We start from the raw sequence: 27,474 nt of genomic DNA on the forward strand, positions 1-27,474 counted from the left end.
CCCCACACACCACACAACCACCATTTATCATAATTCCCTCCACATTCATCTAGCTTTTAGGGTAAGCACAATCACTTATGACTGCCAGAATTTTGTAAGTTCTTTGGCATCGTTTTCCTTTGTCCTTTATATCCTTTGTTTATCCCTGGTGGTGCAGTAGTTAAATGCCTGTACTGCAGCCACTCACTCACAAACCATAAGGTTGCGAGTTCAATACCAGCAAAAGGGCTCAAGCTCGACTCAGGCTTGCATCCTTCCGAAGAGGTCGCTAAAATGAGTACCCAAATTGTTTGGGGCAATTAGCTTACAGTTGTAAACAGCTTAGACACTGTTAGTTCAGTATGAAGCGGTATATAAATGAAGCTGTTTGTTTTTGTTTTGTTTCATGTCCCTAGGTTTTACCCTCAACTTAACAATGTGTCATATCAAAATCCATAATTTTGGCCCCCAAGCATCCCCTTAACTTATACATGGGGTTGAAATATAATCAAAAATATATGGTACTTCAAACCGTATTTTCCAACTAGCTTCTATCAATGATCCTTAGAATTATACATAGTACAATAACAGAGTAGATTCAGTTGGCCAGCCTGCAGTCTGTTTACCATTGCTATCTGGTTTTCCCAAGGTATTAGATAGCAAGTCCCTTCATTTATCAGGGGCAGAACAGTTATTCAAACATTTTAAATATCAGTGAACACAACTAAAATATGTACCAGAAGTTTACATGTGTTGTTCTTCCCTTCCAAAGTTCTTGTATTTTGTCAGTGTTGAATCCCAATGAAACTGTTATTTTTACAGAAATTAAACATTATTTGTACAAATTAGAGTTTGTAATGTATAGAAAGCTGAGCTTGACCTTTCTTTTGATTTGCCTTTCTGTTTGCAGTTGTTGAGGGCAAATGCTTTAATTTCTCATACTGTGAACTGTTAGCCTGATGTACAAGAGACTGAATGCTATATCCAGACTCAGACCCACCTACCCCCAGAGTCTTGGAAAGGTTTAATGCACAGCAGGACTGACTCTTTCTAACCCTTTGACCAGATGCCAGGCTGTCTAGCAATTCAAAACTTTAAATAAGGGTTAAAAATAAAAAGGTCCTCTGGGTGTTGTTGGACTGTAACTCCCATCAGCCGTTATCAGCATAGCTAATAGTGAACAAAGCTGGGTGTTACAGTCTAGCATCTAGAAGATTTCACATGCTTGTTCACACTGTAGAATGGAGCAGGCATTCTGACATACAGTGCGCCCGTGTCATATATGGGCGCAACAACCGCAGCTTTCACCATACGCTGAAAGCCATGCCGGAAAAAGCCCTGGTGTGCTCCTGTGGTGCACACCCTGCGCCGCACTACAAACACAAGACCCATTATTTCTAATGGGGCTGCAGCATATGTGGAATTTCCCTTTCGTAGGGGGGGGGGAGGTGTCTGGAACGGATCCCCTGCGTAAGGTAAGAGCCCACTGTACTGTATATACTCATGTAAGTCTACAAATTTTGGTCAAAAAATGGGCCCTAAAAACCTGGATCAGCTTATTCACAGGTCAAGTGAGTACCGTACTTTCTTATCAAAATAAGAACCACCTCTTCTTTAAGCAGAGTGGTGAAAGGAGCGCTTAGTCCATCCCAGGAAAACCTAAAAGCAGCACTGAACCCTTCTACTCTCTCCACTGTGGTGCTCTCCTAGCTTTTTTGAATTCCTGGGTGATAAAACAGCAGCATGCCTTGGTGCCATTTTCCTTTGCTTTGTCCTTTACATCTTTTGTTACATGCCTCTGTGTTTTACCCTCAATTTATGCATGTGTTATATCAAAATCTATAATTTTTTCCCCAAAACCTGCCCTTGACTTACACATGAGACCAGCTTATATTCAGGTAGTATTAACTGCCCAGGTTTCTTTAGCTGGTTATTAGAAATAAAAATCTTTCACTCCAACTGGTAGAAGGATTTTGTTGTGCAACTGATCTTTCCCTTTTAGGGCCTGCATTTACACACAATTTCTTTCAGCAGTATAACACACTGAGAGCACACATACCTCCACCAATGTGTGCATAAGGAGTGTAGCATTACTAGACTATGTTGTCAGTATCTGCGGTCAGGAACCTTTGAAAATTAGGAAGCATTACAACTCCAACTGAGCAGTTTTCTTTCCTCACTTTTAGCAAAGACTTTTATTCTATTTTTAACTATTCTATTTTTAACTATTTTTGTGATCATTCTGATAACCCAGACAAAGGCTTTTGCTTTCTAAAAACTAGTTTCATCATGAATTATGAATATCTTCCACTGAAACTGCTTTTCTAAACCCTTTATTTTGTGCTGGGAATCATGTGGTCCTCCAGATGTTGAACTACAACTCCCATAAATGCTAGCCGGCATAGCCAAAGGTGAGGTATGCTGGCTTTCCGTGGCTGAATGGGAATTTGAACCCTGATCTCCAGAGTCATAGTCCAATGGTCAAAACCTCTACAACTTACTGGCTTCTATGACTGCCCATAGATATGCGAGAGACATACAGAAGCAGAATCCTAGTCCTAGTCCAATTTGGCCTGAGGGGGAAAAACAGTATCTGTAACCAATTTATCAATTTAAAAAAATTAAATGGAGCCATATTTCACAAAGATCTTAGAAAGTGTATTAGCTATTATTATTTTCAGGTTGGTAGGCATTTTTAAATCCAATAATTGTGTGGGATTGATATTTCACCACTGAACTACTGATGCTGGGACAAATTCCATGTTCCATGATCATCAATCTGATCCTAACAGCCCAACTAAGAATGAAGTTATTGGTATGTGACACATCAAGTATGCATTTCTTCAGAAATCATTTGGTTTTTGTGCAAGTTACCATCAGGTTGATAAAGAATAGTTGTAACATTGACCTAAACCCATGTTGGCTGGCAGATAAATTAATATGGTGGAACTTTCTTTTCTTCCCAGATCTGCTGATGTAAATTATTTTGTTGGTGGAATGGCCCTTTTGAAACCCTCCAGTGACATTTCTAGTTCTTTGTTTCCAATCCATTGAGGTCTGGCCTATTATTTGTAGACAAATTAACCAATGAGAAGACAAAAGAAACACTGTAAGTGTTAAAGTTGAGATGAGCCTTTTTAATGTAATATGCTTCCAAATGTTCAATTTTATGGGTAATTCTAAGTAATTTTTTTCTGGCTAATTTTGTGTGTGTGTGCGCACACACACATCTTCCAGTATGTGCTCAGAGCTGACAGGGAGAAATCTAACAGATGCTTATTCCAACATAACTGAATTTGGCACATTATCACAATTCAATCAAGGGCCTGTTGACAGAAACGAGGGACAAATGTTTCATTTTATTTATTTAAAACTTGAATACTAAGGGCCAAAACAGACTGCAGAAATAATCCATCTTGGGACCGCTTTAACTGCCCTGGCTCAATGCTGGGAACTGCAGTTTGTTATGGCATCAGAGCCCTCTAACAGAGAAGTCTCAATGCCTCACAAAAAACACAGTTCCCAGAATTCACTAGCGTTGTGCCAGAGCAGTTAAAGCAATCTCAAGCTGGATGATTTCTGCAGTGTGTTTTGGCCCCGACTTACTATGGAGGCGGCAGTACTTGTATTCTTAGGCTGTCTGAGTGACAGATAGTAGTAGTAGCTGTTGTTCTTAGAAATGCAGCAGCCATTTCTAAAACAGCCTTTTCTGATAGTAAAATGTTAGGACAACAAAAAGACTGTCACATATTCTTAAAACATTTCCTCAGTTAGTCAGCTGCCAAAGGGTACTAGTGCATCAGTAATAAATGCATTGATTTCATAAAATATGAAGTGGCTCTCAAGATCATTTCTCCATAAGCATAATCAAACACTCTTCTGATTTGTCAAAATGGCACCTGCACCAGTTTTTATTTAATTCCCCTTTATAGGTTCAGTGAATCAAATTCCTTATGTCGTAGAGACCTAGAGGTTCACGACAGAACAATGTTTGAACAGTTTTATTTAGAAGTGACAGACTGTACCACTCATTTAAAAGTATTCTTGTATTCAAGAGCATTCTAGAGCAGTATGAAAATGTTACATCTACAAATACATTAAAAAGCTGAAATCTGTCCTGAATTTCTTAAGTAATTTATGCATCATTCTTCAAAGCTGTCCAGATTTCAAAACTGAAATCCTCTTGTTATCCTCAGTTATAAAATCGAATAGCTTCGCACACTGATGGACATTAGGTAATGGCAAGCCAAATAACTGCACTGTTCTTTTATAGATCATTTCTTGTGCGTCAGAATTGTTCACTGTGTTTCTAACAGCTGCAGTCTATTAAATAAATACTTTTATACACAAAGCCTGAATTTGAACATTAATTTACTAGACTCACACAGACATACCAAGTTTCTTACAACACACATTAATGCATGAGAGAAACAAGAACTTTTCAAAGGTTTTTCTTTAACATGCTATTCCATTGCTAAAAATAATTTTTCTAGACACCTCCATTAGACCAAGCCTCCACACAGAAGCAAAAATAAACATTTAATTATTGGAATTAGGTTTTAGAAAGCCAAAGCTTGACATCTGGGGAAAGAAATAAAGCAAATTTTGTGTTACATATTATAGTGATAGGTAACAGAGCTCTGCTCTATAATCACCTATTTTAAAAGAACAGTTCAACAAGAATTTAAATGGCTAAAGTCAGGACAATTCAGACTGCTGTGCTAGAAATATAGAGACCACAGATTAAGCCATATTTATGTGAGAAACACAGCATGAATAATCAGAAACATTAAAGTCAAGCTGAGTGTCTATATTTTGAGTGAGATTTGAAAACAAGCTAATTCAGGGTCATGATTGGTGTACTTGTGCACACAAAGCTGTAAGGCATTGTGAGGGATATACAACACAACTGCTTTGAAGGTAGTTGCTTAATAAAAGCCATTCTAGTTCAGTAGACATTGACTTTCAAATATTCTTTTGGTGACTGTCTTGTAGTGGTTGTCAAATGAATATGTATTTTCATTCTGAAGTCTTATATTTGCTGGCTTTCTAGATTTATTGAATTGGAGGACATTTGTAGGCAAGATTCTTTTAGGTAATTTAAGTAGAACAAATTCAATTTCACTGTTTTTCTTTACGCTTATTTGTGTATCATATATCTTTGTCAGAAAGATATGAGGGAATTTTCATGAAATACATAAATTAATCCAGTATCACTGCCTTATGTCTTTTCCTTTCAAATTCTTAACCACAGCAATGATCTTTTAAAAATATCAGGATTTTTAATCCATGTTACAGCAATCATATGGAAAACTCTTTGAACAGAACTGTCAAATTTCATTGGTTTCTGAGGGCATTCCAATACATCAAAATAATTCCCATTTCAAGCTACAGACAGAACCTAAGGCACAATCTTTAAGTGCAAGTAAGTCTCTGAGAGATGTTATAGACAAGACCACGTCAACCACTTGTTTCAGACAGAGTTTATGTAGTAGAAAATGCCATTAGGATTGTGTCTTAAGATCTATCAACAGCAGCTTGAAAATCATATACCTTAAACACAGTAGTACTGATTTATAAAATATTTTCAAATAGCTTATTTACATTCTTATATTTTAAAAGCCCTGTCTCAGCTTTCAAGTTTTCATTTCCCCCTTGATCAAGTATTGTGTAAATTACATAAGGGAACACACATCTCTATTTACAAAGGAACATTCTAAGCAGCAAGAAGAAAAACCACCCATGTGGATTCTAATCTCTCAGATTTCACTTGCTTATCTACCTTCTGAAAGTGTGGCCTTTTAGGAGGTCAAATCCATTAAGTTTTTAAGAAACATTTTGAAGCAGTGTGGAGTAAAGAATTTTAGTGAACTGCAGCACAGCTACGTGTAATGTATACTGTACAACTACAGCCCCAAACCCTTTGTAAAACCCCAATACCCCTTCTTCACGCTTTATGGTATTGATACAGTCTCTCATTCCTTCGTACTGAGTATTGATTGGAAGAACTTCATACCCAAGGTCCGTATTGTCAATTATGGTGCGTGTCCCTTGAATATGAAGGCGGTGCAAAACTGTCTCCAGTGGGTAGAGAATGACATCAGCACAAAGGCTGGCTGCAAAGCTAGCAATAAGTTCTGGAAAATAAGCATCCAACATGCTTTGTACAGAACTTGAGTTGTCTGTTGCCAGGCTGGAGGAATTCTCCTTCTTAAGGAGGAGGAGGACCAACTTCTGTACAGCAGAACTGATTATATAATGAAGAACACCATGCAGAACTGTTGGAAAGGTCAATGCCAGAAGAGGGAGGAGACGCTTGCTATGGGGCACTCCAAAGCCCATTGCTCTGCCTATGCCCTCTTTCAGGCAATCCAAAATTCCAGTATTATCCCGAATTATTTCACTCTGAAAGAAAACACAATACTGCCATGAACAAATGTCTTTAAAAAAACAACTGTTACAGCAAATCCTTGTTTACTTATTTAAATGAATCCTATAAATTCAACTTCAGGTTACTGATAAGAATCTCCATGTGAGCATGGAAATAAAATCTTTCCAGAGAATGGAAAAGTTACAAGCATAACTGATCTTAGACATAATGCTTTTCACGTTGAACAAATCAGTCTCAAGTTTCTCTGACAAGCCTAGCTCAATAAAAACTGCCAAAATGCATTTCAGATCTTGACATTAGTCAGTGCTGCTCTTGTGCATTTTGTAGGGGATGGTGACCAGAGAACTAGCATATCTGAAGCATAACCTAGTGGTTATTGGGTTCAACCAGTGCCAGGACATACTATAGTCCATTTAAGCAATGGTAGAAGGATTTTCCAAGGTTTATATGGCAAAGAAAGAAACTGAGTGTGAAATGTAAGATGCAAAAAAAGGAGGATAAGATTACCAGATCTGAAAATATACTTTTCTGCATGCTGTTTGGTTTGTTTAAAGGACTGGATTATGTTAAGTAATAACAGATTCTAGATCTAGAGGCACATGACCTGAGGTTTTGTTGGCACAAATATTTGTGATACAATAAAGTCAAAGGTAATGTAGTTTTTAATAATCATTTCATGAGAAGTGCCTTGTTAAGAATTTGGAAAAAATACAAAACAGGGTTATTGCTAAAGAAGCCTTTATGGGTCTGTGCATAAGAAACGTTTTATGGGGGGGGGGGGGGAAGGGGGAAACCAACAACAAAAAGTGATTAACTTACCAACTTACCTCCTGTAATTTGATGAAGAACAATATACAGTGGACCCTTGGTATCCACTGGGGTTTGGCCCCAGAATCCCTTGTGGATACCAAAATCCATGGATGCTCAAGTCCCATTATATACAATGGCATAGTAAAATGGTGTCCCTCATATACAATTGTAACATCAAGGTTTGCTTTTTGGAAATTATATGTTTTTGAATATTTTCAAGCCATCAATGGTGGAATCCTTGGAAGTGGTGGAATCCGTGGACTGTAGAATTTATCCAAATGAGAAGCTGGTGTCTGACAGTTACACCTTACAGTGATATTCTTACAGACTAATTTTTGAAAAATTTACCGTAAATTGATAAAAATGGTTTTGAGTATAACAGGTCCAAATCTGAAGTTCAGTTATATACAGACGATGAACATCTGTTTGGCAAAATGGCGATCAGGCAGACCCAGCAACATCAGGGACTGCCTGGAGGAAGAGGCCCCTCCCTCCTCAACTGTCATCTCGGCCTCAGAGGGAGCCATCAGGCAGACCCAGCAACATCAGGGACTGCCTGGAGGAAGAGGCCCCTCCCTCCTCAATTGTCATCTCGGCCTCAGAGGGAGCCGTCAGGCAGACCCAGCAACATCAGGGACTGCCTGGAGGAAGAGGCCCCTCCCTCCTCAACTGTCATCTCGGCCTCAGAGGGAGCCATCAGGCAGACCCAGCAACATCAGGGACTGCCTGAAGGAAGAGGCCCCTCCCTCCTCAACTGTCATCTCGGCCTCAGAGGGAGCCATCAGGCAGACCCAGCAACATCAGGGACTGCCTGAAGGACGAGACTTCTCCCTCCTTTAACTCTCACATTGTATTTTGTATTGTATTGCAATTTTTTACTGTACACTACTATGATCATTGCGGAATAGCGGTCTATAAATAAAATGTATTATTATTATTATTATTATTATAAGCTTTTGTTAAAATGGGAATCAAAAGAGGAACATGGTAAAAACTGTATGATAAAATGGCAGAGAATTTTGGATATAATATATAGCTGGAACAATGGGGAAATGTGGTCAAATGGACTGAAATTCATGTTGTGTTATGATCTGAAGGAGAACATTTATAAAACAATGTACTGCTGCAGAAGGATTGGCTAAAACACATAAGAAGCTTCTAATATGTTAGAAGTGTAAACAAAAGGCTGGGACATTTTCCCACATGGTGGACCTGTGAGAAAACTAGTAAAATTGGATTTACATATGTGATTTTGAAGATTAATATTCAATTCAAACCAGAATTGTTTTTATTGGGACTGATAGATAATGAGATGGAGAAGAAACAAGGAAGATTACGGTAGATAACTACTGCTACAAGACTCTAAGTTCAGGATGCACTAAGAACTCTCTGTGGCAGAGCCTTCATTTCTCAATTGGAGTACCATATGCCATGTAACAAGCAAAAATGTTAATCTTCGTATGAAAGATTCAGTTTACTGGTTAACCATAATTGAATCCTACCATGTCATATACCAAACACAAATATCCATGCTCAGGATTCCAAGAACCATGTAACTAGTTCCATTCAACTTAAAAGAGGCTTTGGATCCTCCTTGATCAGTACTCCAAAATGCCATATGGCAGGATATACGGTATTTCAAGCAGTTGTATAAATGTGGTTTCCCATCTGGCATATGAAGTTGCAAAGAAAGACAGGTTCCTGTGGGCCTGACTTCTAGTGGTTGTTCATTTGGAGTGCATGGCTCCTGAACCTTTGTTTCAGGCCTCAAGTAAAACAACAACAACAACATTTTTCCAGGTGATTTTTCAATTTTGTGTGTGTGAAAGATGCCCCCAATCTGAGAGTGTAGAGTTTTATCTAACTTTACTCTCCCCAAGCCCTTACTCCCCAGCAGCCAAAAATCAAAAGAGAAGTCATATGACATAATTTCCAGATTCTTGTGAATGCAACACAGTTATAACACAGGAGAAATTTCACAGAATATTTAAAAATCATGAAATCAGAAAAAAAGACTTATTACCTATGTGACTTAGAATATCATATGCCTCATAAGTCCTGTGAATAATGTGCTTCAAACCAAACTCAAACCCCAAACACCCTAGAAGTGACAAGTGCGCCACCAAGTGGATTGAGTCACATAAATGGAAAAGCAGTAAAACAGGAAGGAAACAATTTGCTTTGAAATATGCAAACATTCTTTCTTTGAGGGGAATTCCGTCCCATATAATAAGGGAATTCTTCTAATGGTTCAAATATGATTCACCACTCTCCAGATTTGAGTAAAGTCAGTTAAAGATAGTGACTCAAGAATTAGTAAAAAGAAACCTGATGATGGGGCGAAACAGATGGGCAGGAAGGAGTGGGTTGAAGCCGCCCCTTCCAAAGACATATTGGGGCCATGGTAACCACACGCCATGGCCCCAATCTGCCTTGAAGCTGGCCAAAAAAGAAGGGGGAAAGATCCGCTCCTTTTTGGGCCTGGAAAGAACCAGCTTTTGCAGCTCAGCTGCAGTCCAAAGCTGGCTTCAAGCTGCTCCAGCAGCGTGCTGTGTATAAAGGCAGCACTGCTGGAGCACCTTGAAGCCACCCATATTTGGGCAGCCAGGCGCTTCACATTGGCTTCAGGGCATCACTGGGGTGTGCGGCATGTAAACGCTACACTCAGAAGCAGGCTTTTTTTGCCCATCTGTTTGGGTCCCATGTTATACAACTGATGCAGGTGTGGGAAATCATGCAGGCCTCCAGATGTTGCTGAATCCAACATCCTGGAAGCCTTAGCTAGCACAGTCAAAATTGAAGAATCCTGGGAGATACAGTCCAACATCATCTGCAAGGCCCCATGATTCATACTCCTGATCCTGTAGCATCTCTCCTCCTCAAGGAACAATGCAAATAGGAGTGGAATGTCAAAGGCCAGACTAGATAAGTTTTTAGGATAAAGACGGAACAGTTTCTAGGCTTCCTTTATCTCTGATCCCTTAGGTGATTACATAGGGTGGTATTTTAAAAAGCATTTAAAACTTACTTGCACAGTTTCAATCAGACTTGCTGAATAAAAAGGCATTGCAATCACATAAGTCAACCTAGAGAAATAAGTACAATTAATATTCTGAAAACAACATTTGTTATTTGCTACAGTTTTAAAGTCTGATGAACAATATCACCGAGATGAAACTTTTTAGTTTAATTCAGTTTATCCCATGAAGGCTAAATTGTCTTAGATTTATATGTTTGGAGATGGTGCTTCCTGGAAAGCCTCCTAATACTAAAATTATCCATCCACATGAAAGATCAATTTAGCAGTTACTGATTCTTATTGTAATACTTCTCAGTATGAATATGTAGACATTAAGCAATTCAAAGTGCTTTATATTCCTCCTGGGAAGAGTATGATGTTTTAATGAGTTCTGCTACATCCATTCAGTAGTTGAAGTCCTACAGAAATGACAGTTCTATTCAAAGTCCCAGCTTTGATTATCAGTGGATACAGCAGTTTACTAAAATTTAAATAAATAAGGGGCTGTACAGAGGGGTGGCAGGACGCCACCCCTTTTCGCCCTGTATTAGGGCTGCAGTAGTTGCATGCCATAGCCTCCAGAGAGAGCAAAAAGAAGCCACGAAAAGCGGCTTCTTTTTTTGCTCCCTGGAAGGGGTGCCATAGGCGTGGCGGCACACCATGATGATGCTGTTTCTGCGCTGCACTGTTTGGGTGCTGCACTGGAGTTGTGCCATGATGCAGTGTGCTGTCTAGAAGGGTGCATGGCATCATGGTGCAATGGGAGTGGAGTCATGGCATCCAGAGTGCGGACACTGCACTGTGGCTCTGTCCACAGGCCGGCACAAAGTGCCGGTCTATATTGGACCTAAGTAACCAAAGTGAGATAGAAATATATTACAGATTTTGATAAACAAAAGTAAGGCGACTTGAAAATCCCAATTTTTAATTTACAATAAAACTGTTATACGACATATTGCAAGCAAATGAAAACATTCCTTCTATACATCTTAATAGTAATTTATGGTACCTGCTTGATCTGTCACTTTTGGTTATAATTTTCAAAACATGAAATGTCAAAAAGTTTCAATAATAAAACCAGTACCTACCCTTTCAGAATAAGATGTCCTCCAATTTGCCTGGGACTCCATTTATATGAAAGCTCTCTGGAAAATTAAAACATCAAATGTCCAACAATTTTCACAAATGCAAATCCAAGCACATATACCAGTCAATATTTTACACTTAGAATAAAGGAACCTTCATTTATCCTAAATATGGTTTACAAGGTTGGCAGGACTTCTAATGCTCTTTGTAAAGAGGTCTAGGCCACTGCATATACTTTTCCACTTTTTGTTCACTGTAATGCACTGCAATGGGAACATCTGAGGATGTGCAGAACACTTCCTGGCAGAGAAGTTAACCAAAGATCCTATCTCCATGCCTTTTAGGTGCACCTTGAAATGCCGCAGAAGTCTAGAACTTTTGCTACAGGAAGTCTGTACTGTAAGAAGACCAAACAAACTCCATGTGGTAATACTGATCTCTATGTAATTTCTAATAGTTGTTTCAAATACTGTTCCAAATAGTTGTTTCAAATAAATAAATGACATACTCTTGACCATTTCAATACATTGCAAGTATTAGTACCAAGGTACAATGAATGAAAACAATTGGTAATTCCTCAAAACTTGTTGAGAAACCTGGGAGCAAAAAATGGTTTGAGTATAACTCTACAGTAATATTTCATTGCTTGACAATTATGTATTTTAAAGCATTTTAAAACTGCCTACTAGAATCAGTTTAAAACTAATCTACTGACTGAACTAACAGACCAGTGTAGTGATTGGGATGCTCACAATCTTAACAAACACATTAACTCAAGGTATTTCATGCATTTCCTTTAAAATCAATAGCATTTCATGAGTTTTTGTTCACCAAGAGTTACTTCAAATTGGCTGCCTATATTTCAAATCCTATTTTAATTCCTATTCTTTGAAATAATGCAGAACTATTGACATCTTTTCTAAAAAGCAATCATACCCACAAATGCTTTATATGATTCAGATTTCAATTTGCAAGTTTAATTATTATAAAGGAAAAAAGAAGAATTGAAAGGCATAGCTCTTTACTCTGACTAGTAAACTAAATACATTTTACTCTTGGTTTTTTTTAATCTACCAACACTTGATTCCAGACTCTTGTTGCCAAGATCATTTTAAAGTGGTTGCTTTCAAGAACCTTCAAGGATTCATTCAATAATCAGCTTTGACCTATCCAATAGCTAACACAGCTCAACTTGATTGGAGCAGAAAAGTATTCGCAATGGTTGGAAGAAGATCTAAGCAAGATCTATGAAGCAATAATCTGTTAAGGAGAATTATTAAAATAAGCTACCCAAGGCCAAACTGTTTTCAATCTGACCGTACAGACATTCCCACTGTTAATCTTGGCTTGTATAAGAAAGAGTTGCAGTCCACAGGAAAACTCAATTACTATTTCTACCATTAAAAAGGAACACAAATATAGTGATGCTGGTCCATAACAAATAAGTAAATAAATCAAAATAAAAAATGGAAATGTACAAATGTACAATGGCATCCCACCATGCAGATACAAGCATACATATTTATTAAGAAAGAGCCACCAAGAGATATTAGTTTTTCATTTCCACTACATTATAGTCTAATTTTTGGCTCCATGAGTTGCCATCCATCCATATGTTCATGTCTTCTTCAGGCAAACTGCCCGCAGAGTTTCTTCTCAGCTACTTGTCTTATCTCTGCTGTAACATACTCTCTTTTATTATTCTTTAGATCACTACATTTAGTAACACCTTTTCTAATTTTGAAAGGAAAGGTATTCTTATTCTAATGTCATTCTTAAACATAACCCACAACAGTTTTTGAGCATGGAAGATTCATAATTATCCAGTTAAGAAGACCAAAATGATTATTTGATTATTTTCTCCTCTTAACTCCCTAGCATGATCCACAATATAGCCTAAGAATTTCTACTTGTAGCATGTAGATTTAATCAACACGTTCCTTGTCTGACAACTTACATCTTGCTCATTTCTGCCCTCTGCTTGTGGCACTGTGTACTTTGATCAGTGACAAGGTCTGCCAGTTTGTTCTCGCACACAATTACTTCACCTTTAGTAACATGTACCTTCAAATTAGTGGCACCGCCATGGGCACATGTATGGCACCACAATATGCCAATATCTTCACAGAACAATGCTTCCTTAACTCCGGCACCCAGAAACTGGTCCTCTACCTGAAGTACACTGATACTGTATCTTCATAATCTGGGATCATGGAGAAGACTCACTCAAGACCTTTCAGCAGTTTCAACAACTCCACCCCTCCCACTCCATCAACCTCAGCCTGGAACTATCTATAGAACATGTTCATTTTCTGGACACCACAGTACAGCTACAAAATGGACATCTAAGCACCACATTATATCACAAACCCACAGACCGCTACACGTACTTACATGCCACCAGTTTTCACCCTGAACATATCACCAGATCCATAGCATACAGCCAAACTTTCTGATCCAATCACATCTGCTCAGACCCAAAAGACAGGGATGCCAAACTCAAGGAATTACAATAAGCACTTCTCAAACTACAGTACCCACCACATGAAGTAAAAAAACCCCAACAAATAAATAAGGGAAGCTTGTACCCAGGACCAATCTATTACACAACAATTTGAAGAGAGAAAATGACAGAACCTCACTAATGGTCACATACAGTTCCCAACTGGGACCTCTCAGGCATCATCAATGAACTACAACCCATTCTGGACATTAATGCCACCACTCTTTCAAGGGCTCTTGGTGGCAGACATTTACTTGCCTACAGATACCCTCCAAACTTCAAACGGGTACTTATACAGAGGAAGTCACATGCCACAGATGGGAACACAGGTACTAAGCCTTGCCACAAACCAAGAGCCAACTTTGCCTGCACATTTATCCAGGAAATGTCATCACAAGACCTAATGGCATCGCCCAGAATATTAGGGGGGCCTTCACATGCTCATCCTCCAATGTGATTTATGCCATACATGCCCATTAGCACTCTACATTGGGCAAACAGGCCAGCCCCTGCACCAGAGGAAAATTCATATAAACCAGACATTAGGAATGGGAATAAACAAAAAAATAATGGCAGAACATTTCAGTCTCCCTGGGCATTCTATCTCAGACCTTAGAACAGTGGTCCTTTATAGACCAGCATCGTGAGTGTCCTCTGCCCACCTTATAGTCAGCAGGTGGGGAAATAAGGAATCTGGATAGCGATCCCCTTCCATAAGAACTGGAAGTTTGGTGTGTTTGTGTGTGCACATGTGGAGGGGTGACAACATGTTTAGCAACAGGCTGATGGCCTACTCTTGAGCGGGGAGCAGAAAGCATGGAACAATATCATAGGGAGCCATGGGACTGGTTTGCAAAAACATTTGCCTCTCTTCAGGCCAAAGGTATTTTGGGGATGAAATAGATGGGCAGGAAAAAGTGGCTTGAAACTGCTTTTTCTGAAGCTGCATTGAAACCCCACCAATTGCACCACCTGCTCTCAAGGTGGCTGGAGTGCACATGTCATGGCGTCAAGCCATGCTACTTGGAACTTTATTTTTACTGTCTCCCCCATATCCCTGCATACCTTCACAGGAGCAATCTGCCAGTGCCTGCCATGCCATTAGATGGCCCTCCCTGTGCACCTGCACATATTTGCATGTGCAGCGCTTCACTGGATTGGAGCAGAGGTGTGCCCATGCAAATGCCGGCAAGGTACAATCATGCCCCCCTTTAACCCCATATGCCCCCTTTTTGACTCATCTCCATAGGAGGTGTCATGGTTTCTTCTTTTGGGCATTGCCACCCTCACCGCTTGGGTATGGCAACTCTGTCCCTTTTAAACCTGCTTATTTTGACCATCTGTTTCACTCCTTTGTCTGTTCTCAATACTTTTGAAATACTAATTATGACTAACTCAGATCAGTAGTGAGAATTATCAGTAAACTGGAGGAAAATCATACAACTGCAACATTAGGAGGAACTTCCTGACAGTGGAACACACTCCCTCGGAGAGTGGTGGAGTCTCCTTCCTTGGAAGTCTTTAAAGAGAGGCTGAATGGCCATCTGTTGGGGATACTTTGACTGGGAGTTCCTGCATGGCAGGGGGTTAGACTGGATGGTCTCTTCCAACTCTACGATTCTATGATTAGTGGTAGATACAGATGTACATCATACACTGAAAAGTGACATGAATAAGATTTATCCAACAGAGACAAGCATGGAATATAATGATTACCTTATATGGCTGGCCTGTATATATAGCTTTTGAGAAACAATGGTATCATATATCCATACAGCTCTCAATGTTGCTATCTGGGTAAATACAAACTGTTATTACTACAGAAGAAACCTAACTGTATGGCAGAGACAATGTTTTAATATGTCAATAACTGTGACCCAGAGAGCATTTTACACACATGCAAGATATTACTATCATACAGCACCCTGATAAAACAGCAATCAATCCAGACATTTGAGAGTACAACAAAGACACACTCACCTACATAAATAATGCACTTAATGTAAGGTTGAGATAAAAGAATGGCAATACCTTGGCAAGGGGGTGAATTCACTGATGATACCTTCGGCTCCAAGAGTTATACCCTGAACAATGAAAGTACTTCCCATTCCTTTCCAAAGAGCTCGGGGCCCCTGGAGTTAAGAGGATGAAGAAAATATAAGGGCTGACCCATCATGTATTTAACATACTGTTCAGGTTATTACACAATGCTCTATTTGAATTATCACCCATATTTTTATACTGAAAAATTATATGAACAGTGTTACTTTTAAAGCTGTGCATAACTAGTATATTTTTAGAATTCTGACTATTTTTAGACTATGTACATTTTGTCTAAGAAAAATGTCTGTACATCAAATACTAACCTGGGTCTTATTGATGCTATACATAATATTGATGATTGTAAATGGTGTGAGGTGGTAATTCTTGGCATGATAATTAACCTGTAAAAATAAATACACTCAATTATAAATATGCATAGGTGTATACCTCTATATAATTGTGTCTGCTACAGTTAGCCAGTTCCTTGACCATTTTTGGATTTCTCAGCATGTTTATATTAGAATTTGTAGCCAATATCTAATCAAACTCAGCACTTTAGGTGACAATCAATTTAATACTAGCATCTTAATTCCATGCTTGTTTACTTGGAAGTCCCATGAAATTTGAGGATGTTTAGTCCCAGGAATGTAAGACTAGTCTAAAAGAAATAAAGGAGACACATGTATATCAGTAAACTATTTACCTGACACTGTCGACGCAGAACGATGCAAGGATGAGCCAGAACATTCTCTGTAAACAAACTTGGAAAAAGATTTTTTTAAAATACTAATGTTTCACAAACTAATACTGACACATAACCTAGAATTTAATGATTTACATAACTCTGATACGTTTTGCAACTTTTATTAAAATACTCAAGTACTTTGAATTATATGGTAATACTGAACCCATTCAGTTCTCGTATTCACACCATATTTTACTAATATTTTAACTGCTCCCTGCTCAAGCCAAGTGGAACAAATTACAGCAGTGGCACGGATACAAAAATAAAATAAAATACTCTAGTGTGTGAATAGTAGTTAACAGCATAAAAACTCATTTAAAAGAGCTTATTTATACATGTAGGAATAAAAATAACAACAAAACATTTAAATATAGGGCACGATCCAATAGGGTACAACTGCTTCCATTAGGAGAATCAGAAAGGGGTGATCTCCCTTCGCCACTGTGGCTCCTGTGCACCCCAATTATGTGGCCTAGACTACTAGAAAATTCTCCAAAGCTAGTTTCTGAACAGTGTCAATGGCTGTAGGGGAATGGGAGAAAAGGCAAGCTCTATTGTGCTAGCACTGCAGCATTACCATGATTTAGGTCAGAAGTGGGCAAAGAGTGGCATGGGGTGTACTACAGCCCACCCAATCCTGCTGTTGTTGTTAATATTTATTTTTGTAAATACAACCCTCCCCATGAGTTCTTGGTGCCACAAGGTACAGGTCTGTCTCATTTTGAGGGGAATAGCCTGTTTCAGGCCAGAGGCAATTCTTTCTCAAACAGAAATGTGGCTTTTGGTCAGTTCCTGGTGGGTGGACAATTCTTCCAACAACCCCAAAAGTTATAGGATGACATTTCGGAAAATAAAAAAAAAGTTTACAGTTTTTGGAGACTGCAGAGCTCTCAGGTGTTTGTACTCCATCTCCCAATTTTGGACTAGTTGCCTAACATTGATTTAGGCCATAAAAACAGAAAAAATGATACATAGTAAAAGAAACAGTATACTCAGTATAACATAACAGCAAGGCTATACAGTGGGACCTTGGTATCTGCAGGGGTTTGGTTCTAGGATGCTCCATGGATACCTAAAATCTGTGGTTGTTCAAGTCCCATTAAATATACAGTCAGCCCTCTGTATCCACAGATTTTTCATCCACTTATTCAAGTATGCTTCTTCTTTCACCCAGAGCAGTTTGGGCACTCAGGCTCCTGCACGTCATGGACGCGCACCCTGTTTGGGCGGGGCCGCGCAATCATGGTGGTGCCCACACATACTAGGGCTCGGGAGTGTGCAGTTCCTATGCTCTCCTGAACCCAAGTTTTGGCCCCATGACAGCACTTCCCGCCCGTCTGTACTGGACCTTTGATAAGTAAAATGCTTTTTGCAATTTATATATTTTTAAAATATTTTCAAGTTGTGGATGGTTGAATCCATGGATAAAAAAACTGTGGATATGGAGGACCAACTGTACAATTCTACTATGCTGATTCTAGTGGTGGTGAAAAAGTGGGAAAGGCTTTACTCCTCATCTTAGCTGATTTTATTTGGGCAAAAGACAATATACAAAGCCTGTCTTTCATTCAAATATCAAGAACTAATACAAAGAGAGAATATATTCTAGTACTATAGAGATCACCATCAATAACTGAATTAGGTCTAGAAGGAAAAAGGACGGTATTACTGATGCGTGGGCATTATCCACATTCTATTTCTAGCTTTTAAAATCTATAGATAAATTATAGAATTCTGTATTAGATTAAGTTTTGGATCCACTTTTAAGTAAAAAATATTGCAACAGTAGTAATAGGAGGATACTAGTACATGGATAGTGATATCAAAACATCTAAGAAGGGCAAGCCAACTGAAGCTAACAAAAGCTGTTGCTTGCCTGTGCTACTCTGCTGCCATTATCAAGTAGTAATGCAGATGAGAACCATTCCTATATTTTGAAAAGTGTGAGCTAATCTCATGGAAGTGAAGTGACCCACAACCATTAATGTTAATCACTGGGAAAAAATGGTACAATACTAGGACCACCTTCCTAAACACCTGCAGATTATCTCTTCTCTTACTTTAAATATGAATTAAAGACTTTCTTGTTCTCTGAAGCATTTGGAACTTAATTTTAATATTGTTGTATAATTTAGATTTGATTATATGTATTATCTGTTTTGATAGTTTTGTATTTTAATTGTATAATTTCCTTAATTACTGTAGTTTTATACTTTATGATTTTTGGATTGTACACTGTTGGCATGTTTGAATGTTGAACTGATGATGTCTGTAAAATGCCATGTAAATTTATGGCGCTATATAAATAAACACTAATAATAATAATAGTAAGACTATGAGTACTGGAAAGGTCTGTCTCCTAGGTAGAACATACAAACTATGCAAATCTTTACATACAGATAAATGATGATGTCAGCAGGCAACATTTATGGCCTGGAGTGCAGGCATCTTACATTATTATCTTCCTCCAAGACTTCATCAGTCACAGGGAAGAGCCAAGAGCTGTAGACTACACAACTACTCTAGTGAGAAGATGCTCGGACCTCTAAGGATCAAGAATGTGGTGCTATGTCTTGGTTGCTAGGCATCATAATTTCATGGGGAGAGCTATTCTTCCTTAAGTCACTATGGAACATTCCAAGAATGGCAGTTAGAAAAGCAACAGGTTAACCAGAAAGACCCACCAACAGGTATCTTGTGTGTGTGTGTGTGTGGGGGGGGGGGGAGTTGGTTTTGTTTCCACAGGTCCTCCTGGAAGGAAGTCAGAACTGCACTCTCTTTGGTCTGACCAAACCCACTCTTGTGTTTGTTCACGTTTGCCAAAAAACCCACAAACTGAAAAGATGTTTCTACAATACAGTTTTAAACTGCATTGTTTAACCTGTATTTTAAAATGAACTGTGCTATTCTTATTTGTATAATCATGCTATTCAAAATATTGGCTCTAACTAGATCTGTATTACTAAAATAGATATATTGTAGACATGCCGTGTTCTGTATTAGCGGAACCTTTCAAGTCATCTTCAAGGGCAGCCGCACAAGCAATGCTTTCTAACAGTTTAATCAGGAGATTAGCAGAAAGTTGTCTGACAAGGACAATGAGGACACAAGGGACACCTTCAATTTCATGCGTCCTGGCCTGCTGAATTAGTGAGCTGACAGATTCACAATTATCATGTTGATCTTGAGAAATCCCTGGCTTTAACATGGAAGTTGAAATTCCCAAAGAACCCTCTGTCTTGGGGGCTTCCAACACTATAGGGTAGCTGGTAGAACAAAAGAAATCGTAATGTGTCTTTTTGATCAAAGTACAAACCAAGTACAAACATTCAAATGTAGCACCTGTGTTCTCATGAGAGAGATAGATCCCTTCATATGACAGCATGAACCCTTCCATTTCTTCTTGCTTATGTTTGTGCTGAGTTGTATGCCTAGCTAGACAAACCTGGAATAGATGTGCATCACCCAGCTAGGAGTCCCTGACACATACCAAATCCTGCAAGTTGATAGGGCCGTAATAACTTAATTACTTCTCCTTTTTGCATGAATGAGACAGCACCCTTGGTATTAGCAGGCTTGACCATCTTTTCAATAAATATAAATTCTGACAGACTGCAGTAAAAGTAATGGAGTCTTTATAGTGGTTGCTCCAAAGTTATGGAGCCTCTCACCAGTACATATTAGTATACTTCTTAGTTTTAATTCTATGAAGACTACAGACTTCTTAAATTTCTGTAATGTTACTTTTTGTTGAATTTGACGTTAGCTTTTTGTGGATTCTTTTTAAAGCTGTTTTATCTATATTGTTATGAAAAGCATGTGTATCTCCTGCTCACCCATACATGTTTATAGGAGTGGGAGCAAACTGTTTTAAGTCTTGATGATAATATTAAACTCTTTCGTTGTATGGACCTACTCAACATACAAACAGTAATACTGCTCTTGGAAAAGAAGCACTCTTGCCTTTGTAACAACATTACTGGTAACAGACTAGAGCTCTTCTTACCTTGCCAGGCCAATCCCAAAGCCTGCAAACCGATTCAACTGTTCTGAAAGACAGACAGACAATTTGGTTTTAAGAACACAATAAAAAAGAGAGCAACCGCCAGTACAACTGATATGACTTATGTGTAGCATTCATATGGCAAAGCACCAATAGAAGGAACATAGCTGAAGAGGTGCATAACTTGATAAAGGCAAAAACACACAGGATAATTACAAATATAACAATCTACTATTTTATGTACATCTCTGTATTTCATCTGCATCTATGGCAAAAATGGAACAATATTAGCCTGCTTACATGTACCTAGGTATGGATGTGGGTTTCTCTTGCAAGGAACCAACGCTCTCACTGGTGAAACTGGTGTTTGTTTTTGGTGTTTCGCACAGCATCTGTGGCTGGCGTTTTCAGAGAGTGCATTATATGAAGATGCCAGCCACAGACACTGGCGAAAGGTCAAGAGTAAACTCTTCTAGAGCATGGCCACAGAGCCTGAAAGACCCACAAAAAGCTATGGATGCTGGCCATGAAAACCTTTGACTTCATAGGGGAATACCTGCCCATGGAGAAACATTGAATGCTTCCCCAATCTTTTCCTATGGGCAAGCATTCCTTCTCCAAGGATTCCCTGTGGGCAAGTCCTGTCACTTGTTTTAGTACCTCCCACCCTTTGAAAAGGCTGCCAAGAGAGATCTCTTCTGACAGGCTTCCCCAGAATAACTGAGCCGGTCTCCCCCAGTGACAGGGACCATCCTCTCAACCATCCCACTGATCGCCCTCTTTCCTGTCCTAGTCCTTGTTTTCATGATCTTAATTGTATTTTGTGGCAGTTATTGTTACGTTTGTTGATTTGGGGCTAAGGGGGGGGGCGGGAATTGTGGGGCTTTATTCTATTGTATTTTTAATCTGCATTTTACAGTTATCGTTTCTGTTCACAGGGGGAGGGAAGGCAGACTCTGCAGGGTGGGCTTTGCTTCTATAATCTGTAGTGTGCAGTCCTTCATCCCTCCTCCTCCGTCTCTGCAGCCCGTCCTTCTCTGAGGACATCCTCAGAGCCACCCCTTTCAGCTCGGAGAGGGCTCTGGGAGACGCTCCTTACCGCTCCCTGCCCCGCTGCCGCCTCCCGCGCCGCCGCCATAGGGCTCCTCTCCCAGCCCAGGGCCGGCCAGCGGGCTCCCTGCCGCCGCCGCCGCCGCGGCCAGGAGCTGCGGGCTCTTCTCGCCCCAGTGGAGGTTGCGGCTGCCGGGGATGTCCGGTGGGGTGCTGACCCAGTGGCCCAGCTCCGGCCTGGCCCCGAAGGGCCCCGGCTCCTCCCGGCCGCCCCGGTAGCCCAGGCCGTCGAAGCCCTCGGGGCGCCGCGGATGCATCGGTCTCGGCGCGGAGAGAGAGGCAAGAGAAGGGCGAGGGGAGGAGCAGAGGGACCCCGCCACAAGGCGCCCTCACCGGTCGCCGCTGGGTTGGTTGCGCTTCCGGGGTCAACAGGAAGTAAACCCCGCCCGCAGCCAAGGCGGGTCATGTGACCAGGGAAGGGAGGGGAGGGGCCCTGCTTCGAGCACCTTTCAGGAGGGCCCTTTAGTCACAGAAGCATAGAGTTGGAAGAGGGCAAAAGGGCCCTGATCCAGCCCAGCCCCATCCTGCCATGCAGGAACTCTCACTCAAAGCATCCCCAGCAAATGGCCATCCAGCCTCTGTTTAAAGACCTCCAAGGAAGGAGACTCCACTACACTACGAGGGAGTGTGTTCCACTGTCGAACAGCCCTTACTGTCAGGAAGTTCCTACTAATGTTGAGGTGGAATCTCTTTTCCTGTAGCTTGCATCCATTATTCCGGGTCCTGTTCCCTGTAGCAGCAGAAGACAAGCTTGTTCCCTCCTGAATATGACAGCCCTTCAAATATTTAAGCAGGGCTATCATATCACCTCTTAACCGTCTGGCCTCAGGAAGTGGGCTGCATCCTTACTGCAGAAATATGATGATGCTTATTATTACTATCCTGCCTTCCTCCCAGTACAGGGATTCAATGCAGCTAAATAATCCACGTTGACACCGTTTCAGCTGCCACAGTCTAATGCCATGGTGTTCCGGGAATTATAGTTTTGGGAGGCATTCCACCTTCTCTGTCAGAGAGAGCTCTAGTGCCAAAGCAAACCGCAGTTCCCAGGATTCCCTTGCACTGAGCTATGGCAGTTAAAGCGGTGTCAATCCGGATTATTTCTCCAGTGCAGACGCACCCGTAGAGACAAGGAAAGTTAGAGGGGTGTTTCTTTGGCTGTGTCTGCACTGGGGAAATAATCCAGGTTGAGCCAGGGCAGCTTCAGTGCTCTGGAGTTCTGGGTTTTGGGAGACATTTAGCCGCCTCTGTCGGAGAGCCTCCTCAGCCCCAGTCAGATAACAACACAGTCAGGGAGGGCGGCGGGGAAAGGGCCCCACAGAATGGCGCCTGGCCCTGGCTGTCTCCATAGCAACCGCCCTGCAGCGGCTTAATGGCCGGCGGAGGCCTAGAGAAGAGGCCCCTTTCCCTCAGCATCCAGCGCCTCAGGGAAGGGGGGACACCCCTGGCACCGGTAAACAAGAGAGAGGGGCCTTTGGTCCAAGACACACTGCAGGAACCATGTACTCTGAGACCGCTTTAACTGCCCTGGCTCAGTGCTAGGGAATCCTGGGAATTGTAGTTCGTTGTGGCACCAGAGCTCTCTCTGACAGAGAGGGCTGAATGTCTCACAAAACTACGGTTCCCAGGATTCCCTAGCACTGAGCCAGAAACTGATCCCATCTTAATGGTAGAATTCAAAGATGTAGCCGTGTTAGTCTGTAGATTCAGTATGTAGAGAGATTATTGTGGCACCTCTGAGGCTCACTGAAAGAAAGGAGTTGGCAGCAGGAGCTTTCATAGACTTGCATCTGATGCATCTGAGGAAGTGGACTGAAGTCTACAAAAGCTCTTTCTTTTGTTTCAGTTTGTCTCAAAGGTGCTATAAGAAGATCTCTCTACATACAGATCTCATCTTAAGTTGCTTTATTATTGTTGTTGTTGTTATTATTATTATTATTATTATTATTATATTTATTTATAGCCCACCCTTCTGCAAGACTGCGGCTTACAACTTTAAAAAAAAACTATACAATTTAAAACATACAGAAATAGTACATTAAAATATAATTAAATTACGACAATAATTAAAGCAAATTACATTTATCGCAACGCTCCCACTTTAGGAATAAGTTGGGATCATGCGTGGCAGGGGGGATGAGGAAGCAGGGATTTCCAAGTTTTGGACCTCCAGGTTTTTTGGACTTCAACTCCCAGAAGCCCCTGCTAGCTCAGCCAACAGGAATTCTGGGAGCTGAAGTCCAAAAAGATCTGGAGGGCCAAAGTTTGGAAATCGCAGCAAAGCAATATTTTATAGCCTTTGCAGGCTTGGGCTGCCCTTGCGCTGCAGAAATAATCTGGTTTGACACCACTTTAACTACCACGGCGTTGTATGGATTTCTGAGAAGCTAGTCCCCTCCTATACATGATGACTACTCAGAAGAAAGCAGCACTGAGTTTGGTGGGGCATTTCCACACAACTAGTTCTGAGATTGCAACCTCAAGGACTCTTCCCCTTTGCACAGTGATAGAAAAGATATATTATTCCCATTTTAAAAACATTTTATTATTCTCCCTGGTAGATTTACATTTTGCATGACGTCAGTGGATTTTGAATGTACCTCTATTGAGTTTAACCTCTCTACTAAAAGCCTTATTGTGCAAGTCCCATTCATATCCAGGGGAGTTGCACAGGAGGACTTCTTGATGGGTTTTGTACAAAATAAGATTAATCCTTCCTATAATAAATTATTATTCAGCAAATTAAAGCTAATTTAGCCTGCAGGAAAAGATAATTTGGTTGTTAATATGGGATGAGGTCCACTGCAGTAGCAGTATTACTGATATTTCTTTTGACAGTTTCTGGGTCTGTTCACATTTTGTGCAAGTGGAGCTAATCACAAATTCCAAGTCTGCTGGGCTAAATATTTGTGTAATCATTTTGAATCAATTTGTTTACATTACAGACACTTGCTGACAAAATAGTCCTTCTTCTTAAACATTTGGTATAATAAAACTGTTTAACTTGATTCACATGTATAAATACAGTGGGCCCTTGGTATCCACGGGGGATGCGTTCCAGATCCCCACGCGGATACCAAAACCCATGTATACTTAAGTCCCATTGTCTTCAATGGTGGTGCAGCCATGTAGCCACACCACCATTGGGGGCAATGGCACATTGCTTCCCAGCCATCCTACCCCCCTAAGTGTGCCTGAGAAGTTGGTGGAGGAGGGAAAAGCTTGTACCCCCTGCAGCCGCTGCCACTGCTGCTGCTGGCCAACATGCCCGGGACCCTGGGAAGAAAGGAAGCACCTGGAGGCTTCCCTCAGCGTTAGAGGAGCCTGACCAGCTGGAGATGGTGCCGGTGTCGGAGCGGCCTTGCCTTGCCTTGCCTGGGCCCGTGGCTATTGTGAGGGGCAGCAGCAGCGGGGGAAACATGATATCCTGCCTGGCGGCGACCCTTAACAACCCTGTTGCTGCCCTTTTCCATCCTTCCTTCCCGAGCCAGGTGCGAGCTGAAACCTTTTAAACATGGATTTTATCGCACGTCTCCATGCCCAGGCAGGAGGCATTCTGTACCTGATCCGGACTGCTCCCATACTTTGCAAAGAACAGGAAAATCCCATTCTTTGCAAAGTACGGGAGAAATACGGATCGGGTACGGGATGCCATGATCGGGTATGGGATGCCTCCTGCCTGGGCATGGAGGCTTGTAATAAAATCCATGTTTGGGAGGGAAGGACCAAAAAGGGCAGTATGATAAACTTCTTTGTCTTTGACCTTCAAGAGGAAGTGCACACGGCGGGATATTAGGAAGAAGCAATTAAGTTACATGGGACTTTTCCACATAATGCCCTCAGGTCTTATGTGACCACTCATAAGAAGTTCACTTGGCTTTGCAAAGATCATCATAGCCGTTCCAGGATCATGCTGTTGGCCTCTATGTAACTGCTGTTATAAAAAATTATAACAAAATACTTGTGCTCCAAAACAACACAGGGTATGCAGGCTGTGCTAACAGGGTTATAAATGCATACTGTATATGAAGCACTTTGAACATTGCAGAGAATCTTGATGCAGATGACCTACCTGTATTTTTTAAGAGTCCCAGGGTATAAAACCTTGCCATCTTCCACCTCTGGCTGCACTTGGGTGGTCCATTGTTCTAGCATGAGCAGTTTAGCATGTGCAGCTTTCTCCATTCCTTAGTGCCTTAGAAGCAGCATCTGTTTAACATGGTTCCATTAAAAGCTATGGAAATCAGATGGATTTTTAGTGAAAGGAGTTGAGATCTTATCTAGAATGCATTTGTCACTCTTTTTATATTCAAAATACTTGTTTCATACAAAAGTTTGCAAGGAAACAAAGACTTAACAACAGACAGACAGTAGATGGAGCACTTTGCAAAGCAAATAAAGCCTTCTATTAGGTTCTTGAAAATATTGTGATGGATGCTAGATATGTGTCATTTTTAGCTACTTCTTATTGCCTCTTAAAGGGAAAAAATCTTGCATGTGTTTTATTTTGTTATAAAAACTTGTTCTTGGCATTGGTTCTACTGATCTGTTGGCATTTTGATCAACGTGCATAGCTATCTTCTATTTTTCTATAATCACCTTTCTTCCCTAAATTTACATCTCTTGCTTTCAGCACATGAAACTTTCAGGGGTCAGTCACACTTATTTTTTTGAACAAAGAGATTCGCATCTCCACACCAATTCAGAACTGATTCCGAATTGGTTCGGGGTTTTCACTACATTTACTGCTATTGAATCTCTCCAGGCCATATGCCGTTCACATTTGCTACCATATTGATTTAAAATGGTGGCTTTCTCTGTGCTTCTCCGTATGCCGTTGTAGCACCTCCATTCTTTTACTGACAACAACAACAATTCTTTTGTCTAAGGCAGCATCCCCACTGCAGAAGTAATCCAGTTTGACACCATTTTAACTGCCATGATGCAATGCTGTGGAATTTTGGGAATTGTAATTTTGTGAGATTTGTGCCTCCTTTCTCAGAGAGCTCTGTTGCCACAAAACAAACTACAATTCCCAGAATTACTGGATTACTTCTGCAGTGAGGATGTAGCCTAAGAGGTGTTCTGCCATTCTTAATAGATTTAAAAATCCTAGCTAGAAAGGTATTTTAGCACTGATTTGAAGATTTGTTATTTTAAAAAGAGTGATAAAAATGGTGGCTGTACTGAATGTCTGCTTGATGGTGACTGCATCTAAACCATGACTGTTAAAGATGGAAGAGTAGTGCTGCTGCTAATGATTGCCAATGTTGTTTGTCTTCCCCAAGTAAAATGTTAATGAATTTGGTATGGTTGTTTTGCCATAAATATTTGAAAAGAAGCAGCCATGTTGTTAGATTGGGGCTTGTGTGAATAATAATAAATAATAAATAAAAAAAATTATTTGTATCCTGCCTCTTTATCAAAGATAATTGAGACGACATATATATTACCATAAAACTCCATACAAAATCCCAAAAAACCCTTTCCTCCCTCCCTTAAAACAGAATTAAACAATGAAATGTTAAAATAACGTACAATATTAAAATAATCTACAATAGAGTAATCCGATTAACAAAAACAGCGTGGGATTAGGCACAGGGCAGTTAATGAGGTAAATAAATTAGGTATGTGGCCGGGATTGTTATTAATGGGAGGCCTGCTGGAAGAGATCTGTCTTGATGGCCTTTTTAAAGCTGTCTGAGGGCCAGAAAAGATAGGCCAAAATAAAGCTGCCTCGGGTCACTTTGAAGATATGCTGTTTAAATGATGCATGCATCCTAAG

At 40.5% G+C, this 27,474-nt stretch overlaps 2 protein-coding genes across 2 annotated transcripts in view; one reads left to right on the forward strand and one right to left on the reverse strand.

The window, feature by feature from the left end:
* Positions 1 to 3,856: 3,856 nt before the first annotated feature.
* Positions 3,857 to 22,036, reverse strand: SLC25A46 (solute carrier family 25 member 46). Its single transcript, XM_089492367.1, has 8 exons — positions 21,679 to 22,036; positions 20,583 to 20,625; positions 16,535 to 16,592; positions 16,155 to 16,232; positions 15,820 to 15,920; positions 11,288 to 11,344; positions 10,209 to 10,266; positions 3,857 to 6,384 (listed from the first exon to the last, which is right to left on the reverse strand). Exons 1-8 carry the CDS (start codon positions 21,944 to 21,946, stop codon positions 5,806 to 5,808), a joined length of 1,242 nt encoding a protein of 413 aa, XP_089348493.1. The 5' UTR covers positions 21,947 to 22,036; the 3' UTR covers positions 3,857 to 5,805.
* Positions 22,037 to 23,055: 1,019 nt separating this feature from the next.
* TMEM232 (transmembrane protein 232) overlaps positions 23,056 to 27,474 on the forward strand; it is a 212,964-nt gene continuing 208,545 nt past the window's right edge. The window contains 1 exon segment of the mRNA XM_089512422.1: positions 23,056 to 23,142. The gene's annotated coding sequence lies outside the window, so the exon portion shown is untranslated.

This window comes from Sceloporus occidentalis, unplaced genomic scaffold (assembly GCF_023333645.1).
Source record: "Sceloporus occidentalis isolate IW3139 unplaced genomic scaffold, rSceOcc1.0.p SCAF_1, whole genome shotgun sequence".
NCBI classification, from domain to species: domain Eukaryota; kingdom Metazoa; phylum Chordata; class Lepidosauria; order Squamata; family Phrynosomatidae; genus Sceloporus; species Sceloporus occidentalis.

Bases quoted from the DNA above. Each gene is read 5' to 3' on its own strand.
- SLC25A46 (XM_089492367.1), bottom strand. From the start codon at position 21,946: ATGCATCCGCGGCGCCCCGAGGGCTTCGACGGCCTGGGCTACCGGGGC. The intron at 20,626-21,678 runs GTAAGGAGCGTC...TCTGTCTTTCAG, and splicing joins CGGCAGCGGGGCAGGGAGCG to AACAGTTGAATCGGTTTGCA. The intron at 16,233-16,534 runs GTAAATAGTTTA...TTATTTTTACAG, and splicing joins TTCTGCGTCGACAGTGTCAG to GTTAATTATCATGCCAAGAA.